The sequence below is a fragment of the Lipotes vexillifer genome, unplaced genomic scaffold (assembly GCF_000442215.2).
Source record: "Lipotes vexillifer unplaced genomic scaffold, Lipotes_vexillifer_v1.1 scaffold917, whole genome shotgun sequence".
Classification (NCBI taxonomy): Eukaryota; Metazoa; Chordata; class Mammalia; order Artiodactyla; family Lipotidae; genus Lipotes; species Lipotes vexillifer.
In genome coordinates this window covers 1,503,713-1,523,969 of record NW_006795104.1, presented here as the reverse complement: position 1 = coordinate 1,523,969, position 20,257 = coordinate 1,503,713, and the positions used below count along the sequence as shown (strand labels likewise).

Sequence of the window (20,257 nt, the reverse complement as noted above, 5' to 3'; positions counted from 1 at the left end):
TTTCCCTACCAATCTGCACAGTGGATGTGACTGCTTCATCCAGAGGGTCTCACCCTGTGCTGCTCAGACACTGCTGGTCCACAAGCCCTCAACTGAAGCACTGGAACTTTCCTTTTACCTCTAGCATGTTTGTTCCCAAATTGTAAAAAGAGGAGGCAGACTGTCATATTTTCAACAAAGCTTTCATTGGGAGACAATATCCTAAAATTACCCATAGAGATGGTATGTGGCTTTCTGAAATCTGTACAATTTTTGATGTCTAGTCATATTTACCTCTTAAGGACAAAGGTCATCTTTTTTAATTTTTTGCGGTACGCGGGCCTCTCACTGTTGCGGCCTCTCCCGTTGCGGAGCACAGGCTCCGGACGCGCAGGCTCAGGGGCCATGGCTCACGGGCCCAGCCGCTCCGCGGCATGTGGGATCTTCCCGGACCGGGGCACAAACCTGTATCCCCTGCATCGGCAGGCGGACTCTCAGCCACTGCGCCACCAGGGAAGCCCCAAAGGTCATCTTTTTAAAGCTGAACTATGCTGCCACCTTTAATGCCCACATGTACACTCTTCTCAGAATTACCAGCAGGGGGAGTGCCTGCATAAAGCAGGGATCTCAGCACTCCCTCTCAAGGGGACAGTTATTTGTTCCAGGATTCATAATCCAGTGACAGTATGGGGTTTTTTTTGGGTTTTTTTATAATTACCAGAAGCGCAGAAGATGGGAGCATCTCAGCATGCACAGTTCTTCATCCATACTTGTCATAGCACAGCCCAGGCTTGCTATGATTATCAAAATGAATTTTCTGTGATTTGCAGGGATCTATATTCTAGTTACAGATTAGAATACCTGAGTTACCTGGATTCCAAATTGGTGATGATTCCTATTCATGCTTCATTTCCTTCCTGGTAGCCTATGCAGAACAGAAGCATCACAATGCTCCAGGGCACAGACTCTAGATTCAAATCCAGCCTCTGTCACTTGCTAGCTATGTGATCCTGGGTAAAATGCTTAATCACTCTGTGCCTCAGTTCCCTCATCTGTAAAATGGGAACAACCATGGCACCTACCTCCTAAGTTGTTGAGAAGATTAAATGAGTCAATATGCACAAGTACTGAGAACAGTACTGAATAAATACTGTATGTGATTTCGCTACTCGTACTCCTCTGTAGTTATCAATCGTCCTGGAGCATCACAGACAAGGAAAAGAGAAGCGGATGCTGAATCTGTCATCTTGAAAGCAGCTCAGCAAAGGAAACCTTGTCAATGGATTCTACTCTACTTGGAGTCAAAGCTTTCAACAATGGCCACAGGAGGGGAAGAGGCGATGCAAAATTCAAAATAGAAAGGATTACTTATTTATCCTAGATTTCATGTTCAGAAACCCAGGGTTGTTAAGACCCAGAAGAAAATATATGGCTCTAATAACTGCTGATGGTTCATAAACAGCCACACAGGGGACCCAACATTATTGAGATTGTCACTGATGGAGGACCTTGACAGTGCCCAGAAATACTGACCTGCCACCTGAAAGAGTCTACCCATACATTACAAATATTCTTCACAACACGATTTCCACATTCCTTGCAATAAGAACACTTTCTCACCTCTATCATTTCTACAAATGTCTATCCCTATTACCTGAGTTCATTTTTATGAATTTCCACTATTTTTCTTTCCAGCTTCTGTGACTGCTTGGGGAAAATCTCGAACTCACTGATGTAATTCTCAGGATGCTCATCAGGATCGTAGTCACCGAGCTCAGCTGTAACCAGAAAAAATAAAGAGAAAAAGAAAGGTTAAAAACAACAAGAGCAGTGCCCTTGTCCCTGCACTGAACCACAGCCCACCCCTGCCTCTTCCGGAGACCTTCCAACACTAGAAGCAATATGGCAACTTCTGTCAAGCCAGAAAGATAAACGTTTGTGTTGCTTTGGCCGTGTGGCTAACAGGGTCTTCATGCTGTGGCCGGGTGTCAGGCCTGAGCCTCTGAGGTGGGAGAGCCGAGTTCAAGACACTGGTCCACCAAAGACCTCCCAGCCACACGAAACATCAATCGTCAAGAACTCTCCTAGAGACCTCCATCTCAACGCTAAGTCCCAGTTCCACTCACGACCAGCAAGCTCAACTGCTGGACACCCCATGCCAAACAACTAGCAAGACAGGAACACAAGCCCACCCATTAGCAGAGAGGCTGCCTAAAATCATACTAAGTTCACAGACACCCCAAAACACACCACCAGAAATGGTCCTGCCCACCAGAAAGACAAGATCCAGCCTCACACACCAGAACAAAGGCACTAGTCTCCTCCACCAGGAAGCCTTACACAACCCACTGAACCAACCTTAGCCACTGGGGGCAGACACCAAAAACAACGGGAACTACGAACCTGCAGCCTGTGAAAAGGAGACCCCAAGCACAGTAAGTTAAGCAAGAGAAGACAGAGAAATACACAGCAGATGAAGGAGCAAAGTAAAAACCTACCAGACCAAACAAATGAAGAGGAAATAGGCAGTCTACCTGAAAAAGAACTCAGAGTAATGATAGTAAAGATGATCCAAAATCTTGGAAATAGAATAGAGAAAATATAAGAAATGCTTAACAAGGATCTAGAAGAACTAAAGAGCAAACAAACAATGACGAACAACACAATAAATGAAATTAAAAATTGTCTAGAAGGAATCAATAGCAGAATAACTGAGGCAGAAGAATGGATAAGTGATCTGGAAAATAAAATAGTGGAAATAACTACCACAGAGCAGAACAAAGAGAAAAGAATGAAAAGAATTGAGGACAGTCTCAGAGACCCCTGGGACAATATTAAATGCACCAAAATTCGAATTATAGGGGTCCCAGAAGAAGAAGAGAAAAACAAAGGGACTGAGAAAGTATTTGAAGGGATTATAGTTGAAAACTTCCCTAATATGGGAAAGGAAATAGTCAATCAAGTCCAAGAAGCACAGAGAGTCCCATACAGGATAAACCTAATGAGAAACATGCCAAGACACATATTAATCAAACGATCAAAAATTAAATACAAAGAAAAAATATTAAAAGCAGCTTTTATACTATTTATAATATAAAATTAAATATTATATAATTTATATAATATAAACTATATTATATTTTTAATATAAAAATATTAAAAGGGAAAAACAACAAATAACATACAAGGGAATCCCCATAAGGTTAACAGCTGATCTTTCATAAAAGCAGCAAGGGAAAAACAACAAATAACATACAAGGGAATCCCCATAAGGTTAACAGCTGATCTTTCAGCAGAAACTCTGCAAGCCAGAAGGGAGTGGCAGGACATATTGAAAGTGATGAAAGGGAAAAACCTACAACCAAGATTACTCTACCCAGAAAGGATCTCATTCAGATTCCACAGAAAAATTAAAACCTTTACAGACAAGAAAAAGCTAAGAGAATTCAGCACTACCAAACCAGCTTTACACCAAATGCTAAAGGAACTTCTCTAGAAAAAGAGAAGGAAAGATCTACAAGAGAAGGAAAAGACCTACAATAATAAACCAAAAACAATTAAGAAAATGGTAATAGGAACATACATATTGATAATTACCTTAAATATAAATGGATTAAATGTTCCAACCAAAAGACCTATGTCTGTCTGAATGGATACAAAAACAAGACCCATATATATGCTGTCTACAAGAGACCCACTTCAGACCTAGGGACACATAAAGACTGAAAGTGAAGGGATGGAAAGAGATATTCGATGCAAACAGAAATCAAAAGAAAGCTGGAGTACCAATTCTCATATTGGACAAAACAGACTTTAAAATAAAGACTATTACAAGAGACAAAGAAGGACACTACATAATGGTCAAGGGATCAATCCAAGAAGAAGATATAACAATTGTAAATATTTATGCACTCAACATAGGAGCACATCAATACATAAGGCAAATGCTAACAGCCATAAAAGGGGAAATGGACAATAACACAATCATAGTAGGGGACTTTAACACCCCACTTTCACCAATGAACAGATCATCCAAAATGAAAATAAATAAGGAAACACAAGCTTTAAATGATACATTAAACAAGATGGACTTACTTGATATTTATAGGACATTCCATCCAAAAACAACAGAATACACTTTCTTCTCAAGTGTTCATGGCATATTCTCCAGGAAAGATCATATCTTGGGTCACAAATCAAGCCTTGGTAAATTTAAGAAAATTGAAATCGTATCAAGTATCTTTTCCGACCACAGCACTATGAGACTAGATATCAATTACAGGAAAAAAAAAAAACTGTAAAAAATACAAACACATGGAGGCTAAGCAATACACTACTAAATAACCAAGAAATCACTGAAGAAGTCAAAGAGGAAATGAAAAAATACCTAGAAACAAATGACAATGAAAACACAACGGCCCAAAACCTATGGGATGCAGCAAAAGCAGTTCTAAGAGGGAACTTTATAGCAATACAATCCTACCTCAAGAAACATCTCAAATAAACAACCTAACCTTGCATATAAAGCAATTACAGAAAGAAGAACAAAAAAAAAAAAAAACCCAAAGTGAGCAGAAGGAAAGAAATCACAAGCATCAGATCAGAAGTAAATGAAAAAGAAATGAAGGAAACAATAGCAAAGATCAATAAAACTAACAGCTGGTTCTTTGAGAAGATAAATAAAACTGATAAACCATCAGCCAGACTCATCAAGAAAAAAAGGGAGAAGACTCAAATCAACAGAAGTAGAAATGAAAAAGGAGAAGTAACAACTGACACTGCAGAACTACAAAGGATCATGAGAGATAACTACAAGCAACTCTATGCCAATAAAATGGACAACCTGTAAGAAATGGACAAATCCTTTGAAAAGCACAACCTTCTGAGACTGAACCAGGAAGAAATATAAAATATAAACAGACCAATCACAAGCACTGAAATTGAAACTGCTATTAAAAATCTTCCAACAGACAAAAGCCCAGGACTAGATAGCTTCACAGGCGATTTCTATCAAACATTTAGAGAAGAGCTAACACCTATCCTTCTCAAACTCTTCCAGAATACAGCAGAGGGAGGAACACTCCCAAACTCATTCTAAGAGGCCATCATCACCCTGATACCAAAACCAGACAAAGATGTCACCGAGAAAGAAAACTACAGGCCAATATCACTGATGAACACAGATGCAAAAATCCTCAACAAAATACTAGCAAACAGAATCCAACAGCAAATTAAAAGGATCATACACCATGATCAGGTGGGGTTTATCCCAGGAATGCAAGGATTCTTCAATATAGGCAAAGCAATCGATGTGATACACCGTATTAACAAGTTGTAGGATAAAAACCATATGATAATCTCAATACATGCAGGAAAAGCTACCGACAGAATTCAACACCCATTTATGATAAAAACTCTCCAGAAAGTAGGCACAGAGGGAACTTACCTCAACATAATAAAGGCCATATGTGATAAACCCACAGCCAACATTGTTCTCAGTGGTGAAACTGAAAGCATTTCCACTAAGATCAGGAAAAAGACAAGGTTGCTCACTCTCACCAGTATTATTCAACATCGTTTTGGAAGTTTTAGTCACAGCAATCAGAGAAGAAAAGAAATAAAAGGAATCCAAATCAGAAAAGAAGACGTAAAACCGTCACTGTTTGCAGATGACATGATACTATACATAGAGAATCCTAAAGATGCTACCAGAAAACTGATAGAGCTAATCAATGAATTTGGTAAAGTAGCAGGATACAAAATTAATGCACAGAAATCTCTTGCATTCCTATACATTAATGATAAAAAATCTGAAAGAGAAATTAAGGAAATACTCCCATTTACCACTGCAACTAAAAGAATAAAATATCTAGGAATAAACCTACCTAAGGAGACAAAAGACCTGTATGCAGAAAATTATAAGACACTGATGAAAGAAATTAAAGATGATACAAACAGATGGAGAGATAGACCATGTTCTTGGATTGGAAGAATCGACATTGTGAAAATGACTATACTACCGAAAGCAATCTGCAGATTCAGTTCAATCCCTATCAAACTACCAATGGCATTTTTCACAGAACTAGAAAAAAAATTTTCACAATTTGTATGGAAACACAAAAGACCCTGAATAGCCAAAGCAATCTTGAGGGGAAAAAATGGAGCTGGAGGAATCAGACTCCCTGAATACAGATTATACTACAAAGTTACAGTAATCAAGAAAGTATGGTACTGGCACAAAAACAGAAATATAGATCAATGGAACAGGATAGAAAGCCCAGATATAAACCTAAGCACATATGGTCACCTTATCTTTGACAAAGGAGACAAGAATATACAATGGAGAAAAAACAGCCTCTTCAATAAGTGGTGCTGGGAAAACTGGACAGCTTCATGTAAAAGAATGAAACTAGAACACTTCCTAACAGCATACACAAAAATAAGCTCAAAAGGGATTAAAGACCTAAATGTAAGGCCAGACACTATAAAATCTTAGAGGTATACACTGATGTGTATAAAATTGATGACTTATAAGAAACTGCTGTATAAAAAAATAAAATAAAAAGCTCTTAGAGGAAAACATAGGCAGAAGACTCTTTGACATAAATCACAGCAAGATCCTTCTTGACCCACCCGCTACAGAAATGGAAATAAAAACAAAAATAAACAAATGGGACCTAATGAAACTTCAAAGCTTTTGCACAGCAAAGGAAACCATAAACAAGACAAAAAGACAACCCTCAGAATGGGAGAAAATATTTGCAAACAAAGCAACTGACAAAGGATTAATCTCCAAAATATACAAGCAGCTCATGAAGCTCAGTATCAAAAAAGCAAACAAACCAATCCAAAAATGGGCAAAAGACTTAATTAGACATTTCTCCAAAGAAGATATACAGATTGCCAACAAACACATGAAAGGATGCTCAATATCACTAATCATTAGTGAAATGTAAATCAAAATTACAATGAGGTGTCACCTCACACCAGTCAGAATGGCGATCATCAAAAAATCTACAAACAGTAAATGCTGGAGAGGGTGTGGAGTAAGGGAACCCTCTTGCACTGTTGTTGGGAATGTAAATTGATACAGCCACTATGGAGAACAGTATGGAGGTTCCTTAAAAAACTAAAAATAGAACTACCATACAACCCAGCAATCCCACTACTGGGCATAAACCCTGAGAAAACCATAATTCGAAAAGAGTCATGGACCACAATGTTTACTGCAGCACTATTTACAATAGCCAGGACATGGAAGCAACCTAAGTGTCCATCGACAGATGAATGGATAAAGAAGATGTGGCACATATATACAATGGAATATTACTGAGCTATAAAAAGAAACAAAATTGAGTTATTTTTAGTGAGGTGGATGGACCTCAAGTCTGTCATACAGAGTGTAAGTCAGAAGAGAAAAACAAATACCGTATGCTAACACATATATATGGAAATTAAAAAAAAAAGGTTCTGAAGAATCTAGAGGCAGGACAAGAATAAAGACGCAGTTGTAGAGAATGGACCTGACGACACGGGGACGGGTAAGGGTAAGCTGGGACGAAGTCAGAGAGTATCACTGACATATATACACTACCAAATGTAAAATAGATAGCTAGTGGGAAGCAGCTGCATAGCACAGCTTGGTGCTTTTTGACCATCTAGAGGGGTGGGATAGGGAGGGTGGGAGGGAGACGCAAGAGGGAGGTGATTGGGAATTATGTATACGTATAGCTGATTCACTTTGTTATACAGCAGAAAGTAACACAACATTGTAAAGCAATTATACTCCAATAAAGATGTTAAAAAAAAAACAAAAAACAAGAGCAGGGTGTACACGGAATGGCTCCCACCACCCAAAAGAAGATCACGGAACAAGCTCACCCAACGAAATGTGTTTGTATCCACGGAAAGACCACAGCCTGAGTGTCTAGAAGGTCATATTCTAGTTCAGATTTAGCTGTGTGTGCTTGGGCACTTGCCGAACTCTCTGGGTCTCATTTTCTTCATCTATACAATAAAGGAGATTAAATCATTGTTTCTCAAAGAGGCACTATTGGCATTTGGGCAAATAAACAATTCTTTATCGTTTCAGACCTTCCAAGGCATGGTAAGACATTTAGCACCCCTACCCTTCAGGTACTAAATGTTGGTGGCACATCCAGATATTATGACCACCAAAAATGCCTCCCAATGTTTCCAAATGCTCCCCACAATAGGAGGTGTTACCACCTCTAGCTGGAAACCACTGGGTGTTCCTCAAGTTTCCTTTCACAGTTAATTTTCTGAGTCGAGGAATTCCCTGGCTGGAGCTGCTAGCTCTGAGATTTGTGCAGGTGTGGCTCAATCAATGAAAAATCACAACATAAAGGTACCCAAGAGGATTGTACATTAAAATAAATGGACTGCTCTTCAAATTAAAGAGTGTGTATCAAAGTATGGCTGAGCATCCCAGATTAAAGTTGTTGCCAGGTTCTAATACAGGGTACGTCCAGAGGGTCGTTAAGGGTAAAAAGAAATGCCTGCACATCTCTGAGCACCCAGAGGGTCTATGAGAAGATGGACCTAGGATATACATCGAGCAGAGCCTGAAGCAGCAAAGGTGATGCTCTTGCAGTGGGAATACTTTGTCCTGATTCCACAAGCTTGCCAGAAGGGGCAAGTATCTCAGGCAGAAATGGCCCAGAAAAGTAGATTAAAGATGGTAGGAAAATGGTACTGAGGAACTTGATCACCAACATGACTTTGAAGTAGACAGAAATCAATATGCCTTAAGCACATCTGCAAAATCACATCCAACTCAGTAATTTGTATCTACTGTCCCTTCATTGTTGAATCATGTAATGACTGTAAAAGGATAAAACTGGGAGGAAAGCAAAGCTCTTTAAAGCTTCTTAACAGAGCTCAAATTACAGAGTTCTGAAAACAACTTAAAATGTATACCACAGGAGGAAGGACTTATTTTACGTAAAATAAGACCCCAAATGCCATCAGCCATAGAGGGGAAACTGATTAATTTGATCATATCAAAATAAAAATATTTCTGTTCATTAAAGGACATAGTCCAAATAATAGATAAGTTGAAATAACATATTTGCAAAATCTAAATCTGACACAGGCTAATATCTAGAATAAAGAAAGAACCCCAACAAATCTATAAGTACATGGGCAGGAATTCCAATAGGAAAATGGTCAAGGAATATCAATAGCCAATTCATAGAAGGGGAAACCCAAAGGCCTCATGTATGGAGAGCTGCCCAAACTCATGACGATGTCACTTTACACCTACAAGATTAACAAAAAGTTTAGGAAGCCGGATGCTTCTATGTGTCGGCAGGGACATGAAGAAACAGAAGCACTTGTACACGTCCAAAGATTCTTGGTGCACACGCAGCTCTTCTAGAGAGCAAGCTGGGAGTATCTAGCCTAATATTATTACCCAGCAATCCATTTCTGGGCGTATATTCTAAAAAACTCTGGGTGTGAAAAAAGATTTGGGGCAACCTGGGTGTTCATTATTGCTGGGAGCAGTAAATAGCACATGGGCAATGCACCCTACTGGATACTCTGTAGCAATTAAAAGCAACAAAATAGATGTATACCCAGAAATGTGAATAGATTCCTCAGTGTTCTGAGCATAAAAAGGAAGGATTAAATGAGTTCTATAGCCCCATTTAATTTATGAAACTTAAGAGTATATACACACAAGACAATACTAATCATTTTATAAGGATGTATGCCAAGTCAAAGATATACATGAACCCAGTTGTTGCCTTTAGGAACAGAAATGGAGAATAATGAAAAAAGGGAAATCAATCAATCAATCAATAGATGGGACCAGTGATGAAAAGTGAGCCACGAACTGGTGATTAACTCAATCTAAGTTTCAAAAGAAACACACATAACACACCTACACATACACGCAAACACACACACATACACATGCCCCTGTGAGCTGGCTATGGACCCCAACATTTAGGGGACGGTATAACCCAGTGCCTGCTTTTCCGCAGGGCATGGACCACTGATATTAAACTAGGCCATGTCCAATGCACTGTCTCCTTGCACAGCTGACGGGTGGCATTGTTTGTGCTTGTCTTGTTTTGGGTGGGCATTTCTCTTTCCAGGAAAACTTGTGAAGCACAATGGCCTTGTACTGCTAAACACAGCAAATAAGTAGCCTGGCAAATGCCAGCGAGCTAGAGAAGAAATGCCACGGAAAATGCACAGAGTTGCTGACAAGGTCAATGTCGACGTCTCCACTATCACATGCCCAGCTTTCTTGTTCCTTAAAGCTTGTCTTTAACTCTGACTTCACCTAAAGCAAAAGGCCGTTTATAAATGATTAAGGACTTCTAACTTCAAATTTTGTTTTCCATAGAGGAGCTGGGTAAGGACCCTGTGGTTCTCTCTCCCACATGTGACGATGTGGTTCTCTCTCCCACATGTGACGATGAGGGTAAAGTTACAACAAATAACATACAGTACATGGGATGGCTTGTGAGAATTTAAATTAAGATTACATTAAATTAAAATTAAAGAGAATTTAATTGTCAGCAAAATCCAAAGAGCTGAAGCAAAAGGATGAGTGTGATCAGGTGATGGTAAGTACAAAGGGCAAGCATGACAATGGCATTTCCCCTGGTTTGGAGAGGACTCACTCCAAAAGAACTTGAGATACAGGATGTTACAGCCCCAGGGTCAACTCCTTTGGGAACCTTCCCTGACTACCCTTGCTGAGTGGGGGGCCCTCCTGGGGTCAGAGCAGGGACCTTGTGTGTCCCTCTGTTTAGACATTAACACATCATCACAGCTTCCTGTTTACTTGTCTGTCCCCTTCCCCCCACAGGGACTTCACATTGCAGTGGCCTGCCACCTAGGAGCTCTTCAATAAATGTTGAGAGAACACATGACAAATACATGGATGAGGCTGTGAAACAACCCCTCTTTCCCAAGTATAGAAATAAAGCATACATTGGTGCAATTTAGGCAAGTGCCCTAGTTCACTTAACATATTTAGTGGAGAACTTACTGTGTGCCAGACACGGGGGCACTACAGTGAAAAAGACCCCCAGAGTTCCACTTCCGTGGAATTTAGATCCTACATAAGGGGCAATGCATAATAAGCCCCCAAACAACTCAACAAGATAATTTCAAATATAAGTGCTTAAAAGACAACAGAACAGGGGCATGAGAAAGAATGATGTGCAGAGAGAGGCTACTTTAGTAGTCCAGGAAGACTTCTCAGAGGAAGTGACATCTGAACGGAGTTCTGAATATCAAGACGGAGCCACAGACCCACAGGGATTGGACACAGCAGGCAGAGGAGATAAGAACAGTAATCCTGCCATATTGCTGTTTTGTAGAAGGAACAGGAAAGATATTTGTATCAAGAAAGAACATAAATAGATTCCTAGGGCTTCGTGTGTTTGTTTTGCAATTGGTATTATGAAGACAATGCAAAGCATGTATTGAATATGCTCATTGTATTCAGTGTGTACAGGTGGCAAAACTCTGGGCGGCGGCCTGTTTTATACACTCAGAATATTCTGAAGCTTAAAACATGCTCCTTCAAAGAGTGTTAGCAAACAAGAGGCCAGTAAAAAGTCACATGTCCTCTGCTTTCTAATCATTTACTCCACATTCCCTATCACTCTCTGTAAGCATAAGCAGTTCTGACAAAGCAGATGTTTATCTGCATTTGTAAGGATCTCTAGAGCTGCTGTAATACCACCCCAAGCATCAGAGAACTTGATGAATCCAGCTTTTACTGGATTTGCTACAAATGGTCCATGGACACTGCTGCGTTCTAGAGCTGAACGGTTTTCTTGAGGTCAGTTCACTTCCAACTCTACTCTCTCGACAGCATCTGTGAGTATGGTCAGTGATAACAGCAACGAGGGATTAAATAGGGCCCTGATCATCTGGATGGAGGCTTTGTGGCTTTATTTCAAGCATAAACCAGGATGGAGAGTTCTCCCATTACAGATCCATATTGAGCTTGTCCTTGGACAACTGACCATGATTCACTAATGCCTAAATGCGTCCTGAAATCCTCATATGCCAGTCTGTTGCTTGGATTAGTATCGATTTGCTTTATCCCTCATAGAAGACAGTGCACCCTAACCAGGAACGTGCAGTCTTCACAGGGAAGAACTATGGGGTTTGAACGCTCCTTAGCTCTATATAAGAGAGGCAGCTTTCAGGAGCACACACTCCACCTTGGGACAGATGGAAGGACTATTTCCCATCAGGCTATCACTGTCATTCTAACTTTAAACTTGAGTATCTCCAAGGGTTTTAACACCACTGCCAAAATCTGCTGAGTGGCCCTAGGTTGCTCCCAGAGGATGGGGAAAAGCAACACAGATAGACTTCAGAATTCTCAGAGAGCACACACACCTGGAAACGGGGTCCTAGGAACTATTTCACAGCACAGAGCATCCCATGGGGACAGTGGTGAGTGACAGTGAAACCCCCAGGAGAATGATGGGTATCTCTCTTAAGCTGTGAATGAAGGTTGGAATTGTGATTAGACAGATGATTGTCATGATCCGCTTATGACCCCATCATAAGCTCCTTCATTATTTCAGATCCTTTATAAGGGTGACATGCTCACTTGGTAATCTCTCTCTCTCCCGTTGTCCTCACCTGCTTCCTTCCTTCTCCCCTCCATCCCTCCTCTCTCCTCCTAGTTCCCCCTCCAACCTCCCCTTCTCTCATAAACATGTCATCAGCATCCACAAATGGCTGGAACACCTGAGTCCCTCCAAGCAGGCCCTGCTGTCAGCTGCCTCCCAACTGACCCAGGGAAACAGAACATCTGAGTCATTCTTCACTTGGGTCCTGGGCCCATCCCCATGACGATGCTCTGCCTTGGGCTCTGGAGACAGCCTTCTCTCAAATACTTTTTTCTTACAGGTCGAAACATCCAGAAGCTTACCCTGGGTCCTATATGCTTGCTGCTTCCCAATGCCCCATCCTCTGGGGCTTGTTCAACCCTGAGAATAAGCCTCATGAAATGGTCACACAAGTATGACCACCTCATTCAATACATGAAGACAGCGAAGCTTAGAGTTTAAATCATTTGTCTATGGTGAAATAACCAGGAAATGGGAATTCAGGTTCAAACTGCAGAATGACAGGCTGTGAGCCTGGTGCTCTCCTCACCATACTCCGGGACTAGAAAAGCTGAAGCATTAGATACAGTGCACATATAAACACATACTACTCATGTGAATACATATGTATAAATGCTTTGATATTTCACTTCAAAGGTTTGAAAGGACACTACCTTCCTGGACATAGATTCCCCGCCCAATATACCCATCAACGCCCCACACCTGGTGGTCAGAGCTCAGAGCACAGAACACCCCATATCCCTTCAGAGCTTCTTATAAAGTCAAGCATTCCAGCCCCTTTGAAACAGAGAGCCTGAGCTCTACCTCGGGGACTTGAGGACCTCCGTTCTTGCAGAGGCCCCTGTGACCACCGCAGCCCAGCCTTCCACCAGGACCCCAGAGGCTTGGGAGGGAAGGGGAGGCGGGGGTCCATTGCTAAGTACCCAGCCCTGCCTGGCCTCAAACCATGACACGGGCTGGATGGGCACAGGCTGGGAAGGAGGGAGTCTCTGAACAGCCAGAGCTCTACTGTCCAGTACAATAGTGGGGATGGGCAGCCGTGGCCACACTTACCTTGGACGATACAGGCACCCAGGTAGGCAGCATCTGAAAAGGAGCAGAGCAGTCGACCGTGGAAAATATCTCTTTTAATTTGCAGGTACAAAAGATACCTGCAATGCAAAAGGAGAAAGAGTCGCCCTAAGTTTTGGCCGAGGCCTGGAAGAAGTAGAAGGATTGCTCATGCTTCATGCACCTGGGTCACCAGAGCCCTACCCAAGCCCCTCAGAGGGCAAGGAGAGGAAAACTGGGAGGAGCCCCCAGAGTTCAGAAAACCTGCAGTGTCTGCGGCAGCTTCCAGAGCCGTGTGGCTGGCCCTTTCCAAAGAGACACAGGAAGGATGGACGAGAGCCACAGGGCCCCGCAGCCACCGTCCCTGGCAGAAAGTCCCACACAAGGACAACCGCAGCCACTGTCACCGTCACCAGCACCTCAGCTACAGGCTGCCTGAGCTCTCTGTGGAATGAGGGCTCAGGAATCGGACTCAGTCTACAGAGACTAGTCCCGGAGGCAGACAGACCCATGTTAATCAATCTCAAAAAGACTTGGTCACGAGGCCAGAAAGCCAACTTATTCACAGCACGTAGTGTCCTCTCCGCTTCTCCAGGGATGGCAAACAGATGGCCTCAGGGCCAGACAAACCTGTCACTGAGCGAAACAGGCTGGGGTGAGGATGTCGGGAAGCAGAACAGAGGGTGCAGGCCCCTGCGAAGGGGTCAGCCGCTGTGCAGCTCCAGCGTCACAGCGACGGGTTTAGAAGTGAAATCCTTTGAATTTTAAATGTTGCAGCAAACTCTATTTTTGAAAACACTGGCGTGCCAAACGAAAAATACGCATGGGCCTGATTCAGCTGGGGATGGCGGGGCGGCGGGGGCGGGGGGGCAGTGTCAGTTTACCACCCCTGCTCAGGCTCGTCTTGTCACTGTCCCCTCTGTTCCTCTACGCTGATTACGCTCTCTTCAGATCTCCTATGTGTTTGCCGGATTGATTCTTTCATTGAAGGCTCAGGCCTGGGGTCTATTGTTTCTGACTAACTTTATAGGTGTGTGAAGATTCTTTGTTTATTTTGGAGTTTAAGTCGTAGAGACCAACCTTTCTTCTTTCCAGGTTCTTGAGGCCAGGTGGGGAGTACCACCCAATCAGTCCTAGTCACTGCCTCCAGGGCTCAAATAATCTGATCTTAACTCAGCCTGTGAGCAGCCTCAGGCACAACCCCACTCAGAGAGCATAACTGAGGTACTCAGATCACTCAGGGGCTGGCAGCAGCCCCCACCCCGCCTCCCCAAGCGCTGGAGCTCGCCATCCCCGGACACACAGATGCACTGAAGGGTTCAGTGGCTCCCTGGTGCTTCCACTTGATGAATCTTTATCTCACACCCGCTTTACGCCATGACAGTGCTAGGCACTGGGCACATGATGGAGGTTCAAATGACACTCTCTGTCCCCAACTTTGTATGGAATTGTGTGCAGGACATAAAGGTAGTCCCTAATAAATTTCTTATCTGGAGTTAGTGTACATTTTGTCAAGGGAACAGTATTACACTGGCCATCAAGGACCCAGAGTATCTCCCTAAACTGGTGCCTCTCACACTTTAGTGAGCACGTGAATTACCCAGAGATGCTGTTAGAATGTGGATTCAGTAGGTCTGGGTGGGGCCCAAGAGTCCATATTTCTAATAAGCTCCCCAGTGATGCTGAGCTGCAGGCCCATGGACCACACTTGAGTAATAAGGTTCTAAACCAGAGGTTCTCAGCCTGACTGCATGTTAGAATCACCTGGGGGAGCTTTTAAACAATACCAACGTGGACCCTACCCCTGACCCAATTAAATCAGAATCTAGGTCCTCACAAAAATGTGTATATGAATGCTCATAGCAGCATTCTTCATAACAGCTAAACCAAATGCCCATCAACTGATGAAAGGATAAAAGAAAGTGGTATATCCATACAATGGAATATTATTCAGCCATAAAAGGAAGGAAGTACCTACTGATGCATGCGACAACATGGAAGAACCTTGAAAAGATTAAGCTAAGTGAAAAGTCAGATATAAAAGGCCACATATTATATGATTCCATTTGTACAAAATTTCAGAACAGACAAACCTACAGAGACAAAAACATAGCTTAGTAGCTGCCAGGGGCTGGGGGGAGTGGGGAATGGGGAAAGACCGCTTGAATACTAGGTTTCCTACTGCAGTGATAAAAATGTTCTGGAAGGAAATCACGGTGATGGTGGCACAACTTTAAGAACATACGAAACCCACTGAATTGTACACTCTAATATCTGCCTAAAGAAACTAATAGTTTTGAAAATCCAATTGCCTTAGAGTAATACTTTTGAAAATCCAATTGCCTTAGAGTAATGGTTCTTAAAATTTGACATGCTTTAAAATTACCTGGAGGGCTTGTGAAAAGACAGATTGCAGGGCCCCATCCCAGGTCTGGCGCAGGGGCCAAGTTCCCAAGTGATGCTGTTGCTTCTAATCCAGGGATGTGACTTTGAGGACCACGGCCCTAGATCATTCACAATACCAAGGTCACACAAATACTTGAGACGATGAAATCTTTCCTTTCTTAAAGAATGTAAACTACCTGGCTAAATGCCATCAAGTTTCTTTTCTACGTGCTGCATGTATGCATTGAACAAAAAGCATTCCTTTCCACGTTTTGGTGAGTTTAGTAGTGGAAAATAGTTTCCAATAAATATTTACTGATGAATGAGACGTTTGGGTTCTGATCCCATAACTCAGAAATTGAGTTTGACAAAAGCTTCCTGAGAAAAGAAAATCCGCTTTCACAACAGCTGAGTTTGTGTCCTTGCTCATATTAGTGAACTCTAGAGATAATCATGGATTATTATGGATTCCACATAATCCACTGAGCCTTACAAATGGCTTCAGGTTCAGATACTCATTTTTTAATATAATAGCCACCAAAATAATAATAATAATAATAATAATAATGCATTTTCCTTCAGTCTCACCCCTCCCTGCATGAAAGAATTAAGCAACAAAAACACAAGAGGATCTGGGGCATACATTATTATGCCACCATTAATGATATGCTTCTCTATCTAACATGAATTTAAAGGTGGTTCTTACTAAAAAATTTAAAACCAACATGCTTTTATTACATTCAATTGTATATAGCATTTGCAAATGCCTCAGAAATCTAAAGGATTGTAAGGTGACTGTGTAAATGGAGAGAGAAAAGAAGGATTAAAAAAATGATTTCAAATATCCTTTTTGGTGAGTATTTTTGTTGTTTTGCTCTTTTAAAACCGCTTTTTTCTCAATGTTTCTTTACCACTTAGCCTGGTCATGAATGTGATCTTAGCTTCTCATTTATTAAATTCTTAAATTTTAGATTAATCTTGTGATAAAATAACATCAAACAATAAAAACCAAATTCTTTCAAGATAGGGTTTAAATCATAAGTACCTGAGTCATTCCACAGTTTGTAGATCCCTTTTGAATTCTAAGGACTGTGTTGACTCAGAAAAACCCATTTCTATGTGTATTGTCTTAATTTCCTTTGGAGACATAAAAATGTTTGCAACGTGGCACAATTCATACCTTAGTTATTCAGACAAATGCAGGGAAGTGCTAGCAAATTGAATTGAGAGGGATTTAACTAAAACTTTGTACCCTTTTACTTTCAAATGGGACTTTTCTCAACATCACCAACAAAAGACCCATCCTTAATTTATACTGTGACACATATTCAATTTTTATCCTCTGGACAAGATCTTAAAGAAAACAAGTGACAAAAGTGAGCTATATTGGCCCCTGATGAAATAATGCCTGGCATTAGTATTTGATTTGATCTTCCTAATTACAGTGTTAGCACCCGGAGGGTGGGACAAATATCTTTACCTATTTATTTATTTATTTAGGCGGCTCATATAGCCCTTGCAGACAGCAGGAACTGAGGAAGTACTTAACAAATAAATGAATAAATTTTTCAAGCCAAAAGCAGGCCGAAGCCACATACCATTTGATTGCATTTATATGAAATGTCCAAAACAGGTAAATCCATAGAGATAGAAAGTAGATGAGTGGTTTCCAGGGTCTGGGGGATGGGAGAGTGGGTAGTGACTGCTAATGGGTACAGGCTTTCTTTTTGGGGTGATAAGAAATGTTCTGGAACTAGATAATGGTGATGGTGGCCTTACATTGTGAATGTACTTAATGCTACAGAACTGTACACTTTGAAACGGTGAAAAAAATTTATGTTACGTGAATTTTACCTTAATTTAAAAAAAAAAAGCAGGCCAGATTGCAAAACACCAACCACTACTTACAATGTCCATCATCTCCTTTCCCACGCATACCCTGCCCCGCCCCCAAGCACAAACCTCCACCAACAGCTGTGCACAGATTACTAACAGAGAATGGCTCCCTTCCAACATCACCTTGTGTCACTATGGTGGAGCTTTACCAGACCCTCGTGGATAATGAGAGAGCACAATACCCTAGAACCCAGCACGTGACTCTGCACATGATGATCAGAGTCAACTGCCTTTGCTTCTCTGCTGCATTCGGACCCACGCAGATTATTCTGAGAGATGACTAGACACACTGACTTTTTTTGGTCACCAGATCAGAGGCTCATTAAGAGCTAAGCACACCCCTCTCGGGACCCTGATCAGTGGCATTGGCCAAGGCTGTTCACGGAAGCAAAACCCCCAGAAGGTGGACTATTTGTACGTGGCCGTGGCCCGAGAACCAGAAAATGCAGAGTTGGGCTGAGAAGAGTCTACAAGGAGAGGGAAGCCGGCTCCGCGGTCGGTCATTTAGCAAGCGGAATGTGGGATAACAAAACAGTTCATCATTCTGTCAAGGGATCTTTTCCCTTCAGAAAAACTTAGATCCAAAAGACAGGTCCCAGGGGCTGCACTAGCTATGAATTTGCCCATATCCTAAACGCAGTCATCTATTTATTTTTAGCATCCCACTGTCAGGTGTTTTCAGAGAGCACCTCCTCCTGAAACCCACTGCTTTTTTGTGCAGTTAATTACACTCCCAATGACAATGGTTTGAAAAGTCCCAAGACAATTAAGTGTAAGAGAAACATTCCAAGCCAAATGCTGAGCTGAGCGCCTGCTTGGTGGAGACACTCCGCTCTAGACAGGAGTAAAACTCAGAGGCCCTGGCTGTTTCAAGGGGCACGTTAAACATACAAACAAACAAACAAATACCTGGTGAGCTCTTCTTTAATCTTCAAGGGTTCGTGTGGGTAGAATTTCACTCTAAAGCACATGGTGTATGGTGGATGAGCTGAAACGTCATAAAGAAAAAGCATGAGAAAAGCAGCAAAAGACCATGGACTCAAACACACACAGGAGAGTCAGCCATGAAGCCTTCCAGCCTAGCCTGGGGGGAGGGGCAGGGGGATTTTCTGAAAGAACAGATATTATGCCCAAGAAAACGAAGCAACAGTGACAACAAAACAATGGAAATGCTTGGCAAGACACCTAAAGCAAACTCAGGATACAGGCAATCTAGTCGGTCAGCACAGCTTCCCATGTCATGGCTCTTTCCTTCTCTCCAGGTCACAGATTCAAATAACATTTTCTCTTCCATTCTTCCCACTCTCTTCTGACAGATAAATTGTTCGTAAGTACCACTCAGGTTTTTGGCCTAGTGAAATATTTTTTTAGCCTGTGAGGTGGAAAAATGTCACGGCACATGACTAGTTTTCCCAAAGTGGTGGTGCCGTTGACCTAAAATCAGGATTTTAAAAATGGAGTCGCCATGCACAGATCCTACTTCGTATAATTTTAGGATTATTTTAGTGTTATCTATCAATGAGGCAGTTGCTTGCACGAAAAGAAACACTTTTATAACTTCCTGCTTTGTCTAAATCAGGATAGCATTATGCAGGCTGAAATTCTGGTTGAGGTTCATTGATTCTGGAATGTTCTAATTGCATTAAAACTTCCAGAACTCAATAGCCAGCCAAGGGGATTCTATAGGATTTCTTTTAATTATAAGACCACTGTTGACTTGCAATACTAACCTAATAAATGCACACAAGTGCAGTAAGATGCATTCAGATTTCAGTTAGTATATAAAACGAGCATCTTAAAATCAAAGAAATACGATGGTTAGTATTATTATTTCTATGGGTCTGACATACCCACTCATTATTTGTCTCTGTATCAGTATGGCTGCTTGGGATCAGCTCTGAGACTACATCCAAATGTGAATATGGAACAGCACCCTATTCTGCCTCAAATCTTCTTTCATAATCAGCAGGGGTTAAATCACCAGCCAATTCTACAACATCTGGGGCTATCCCGTATGTAGACAAATCCTTTATGTAGAAAGAACTATTGGCATCAAAAATGAATGTATAATGAGGATAATTTAACATGGAAAACAATTATCTAAAATAGTTTGAAAGAAAGTATCCAAATCCCAGAAAAACATAGCAGCATCTTACTGGATATTTCAGCAGAGAAAAACTGATTAAAAATACCCATACAGGGCTTCCCTGGTGGCGCAGTGGTTTAGAGTCCACCTGCCGATGCAGGGGACATGGGTTCGTGCCCCGGTCCGGGAAGATCCCACATGCCGCGGAGCGGCTGGGCCCGTG

The 20,257-nt window shown here is 41.7% G+C and overlaps 1 protein-coding gene across 2 annotated transcripts in view; it reads right to left on the bottom strand.

The window, feature by feature from the left end:
* The window catches only part of FRMD3 (FERM domain containing 3), a 319,910-nt gene that overhangs the window by 97,271 nt on the left and 202,382 nt on the right, over nucleotides 1-20,257 (bottom strand). For both annotated transcript variants that reach the window (XM_007467447.1, XM_007467446.1), the window contains exons 4-6: nucleotides 18,858-18,936; nucleotides 13,671-13,768; nucleotides 1,634-1,757 (exon numbers count right to left, since the gene is read on the bottom strand). In XM_007467447.1, coding sequence (XP_007467509.1) covers nucleotides 1,634-1,757; nucleotides 13,671-13,768; nucleotides 18,858-18,936 — 301 coding nt within the window. The remainder of the gene's footprint in view (nucleotides 1-1,633; nucleotides 1,758-13,670; nucleotides 13,769-18,857; nucleotides 18,937-20,257) is intronic.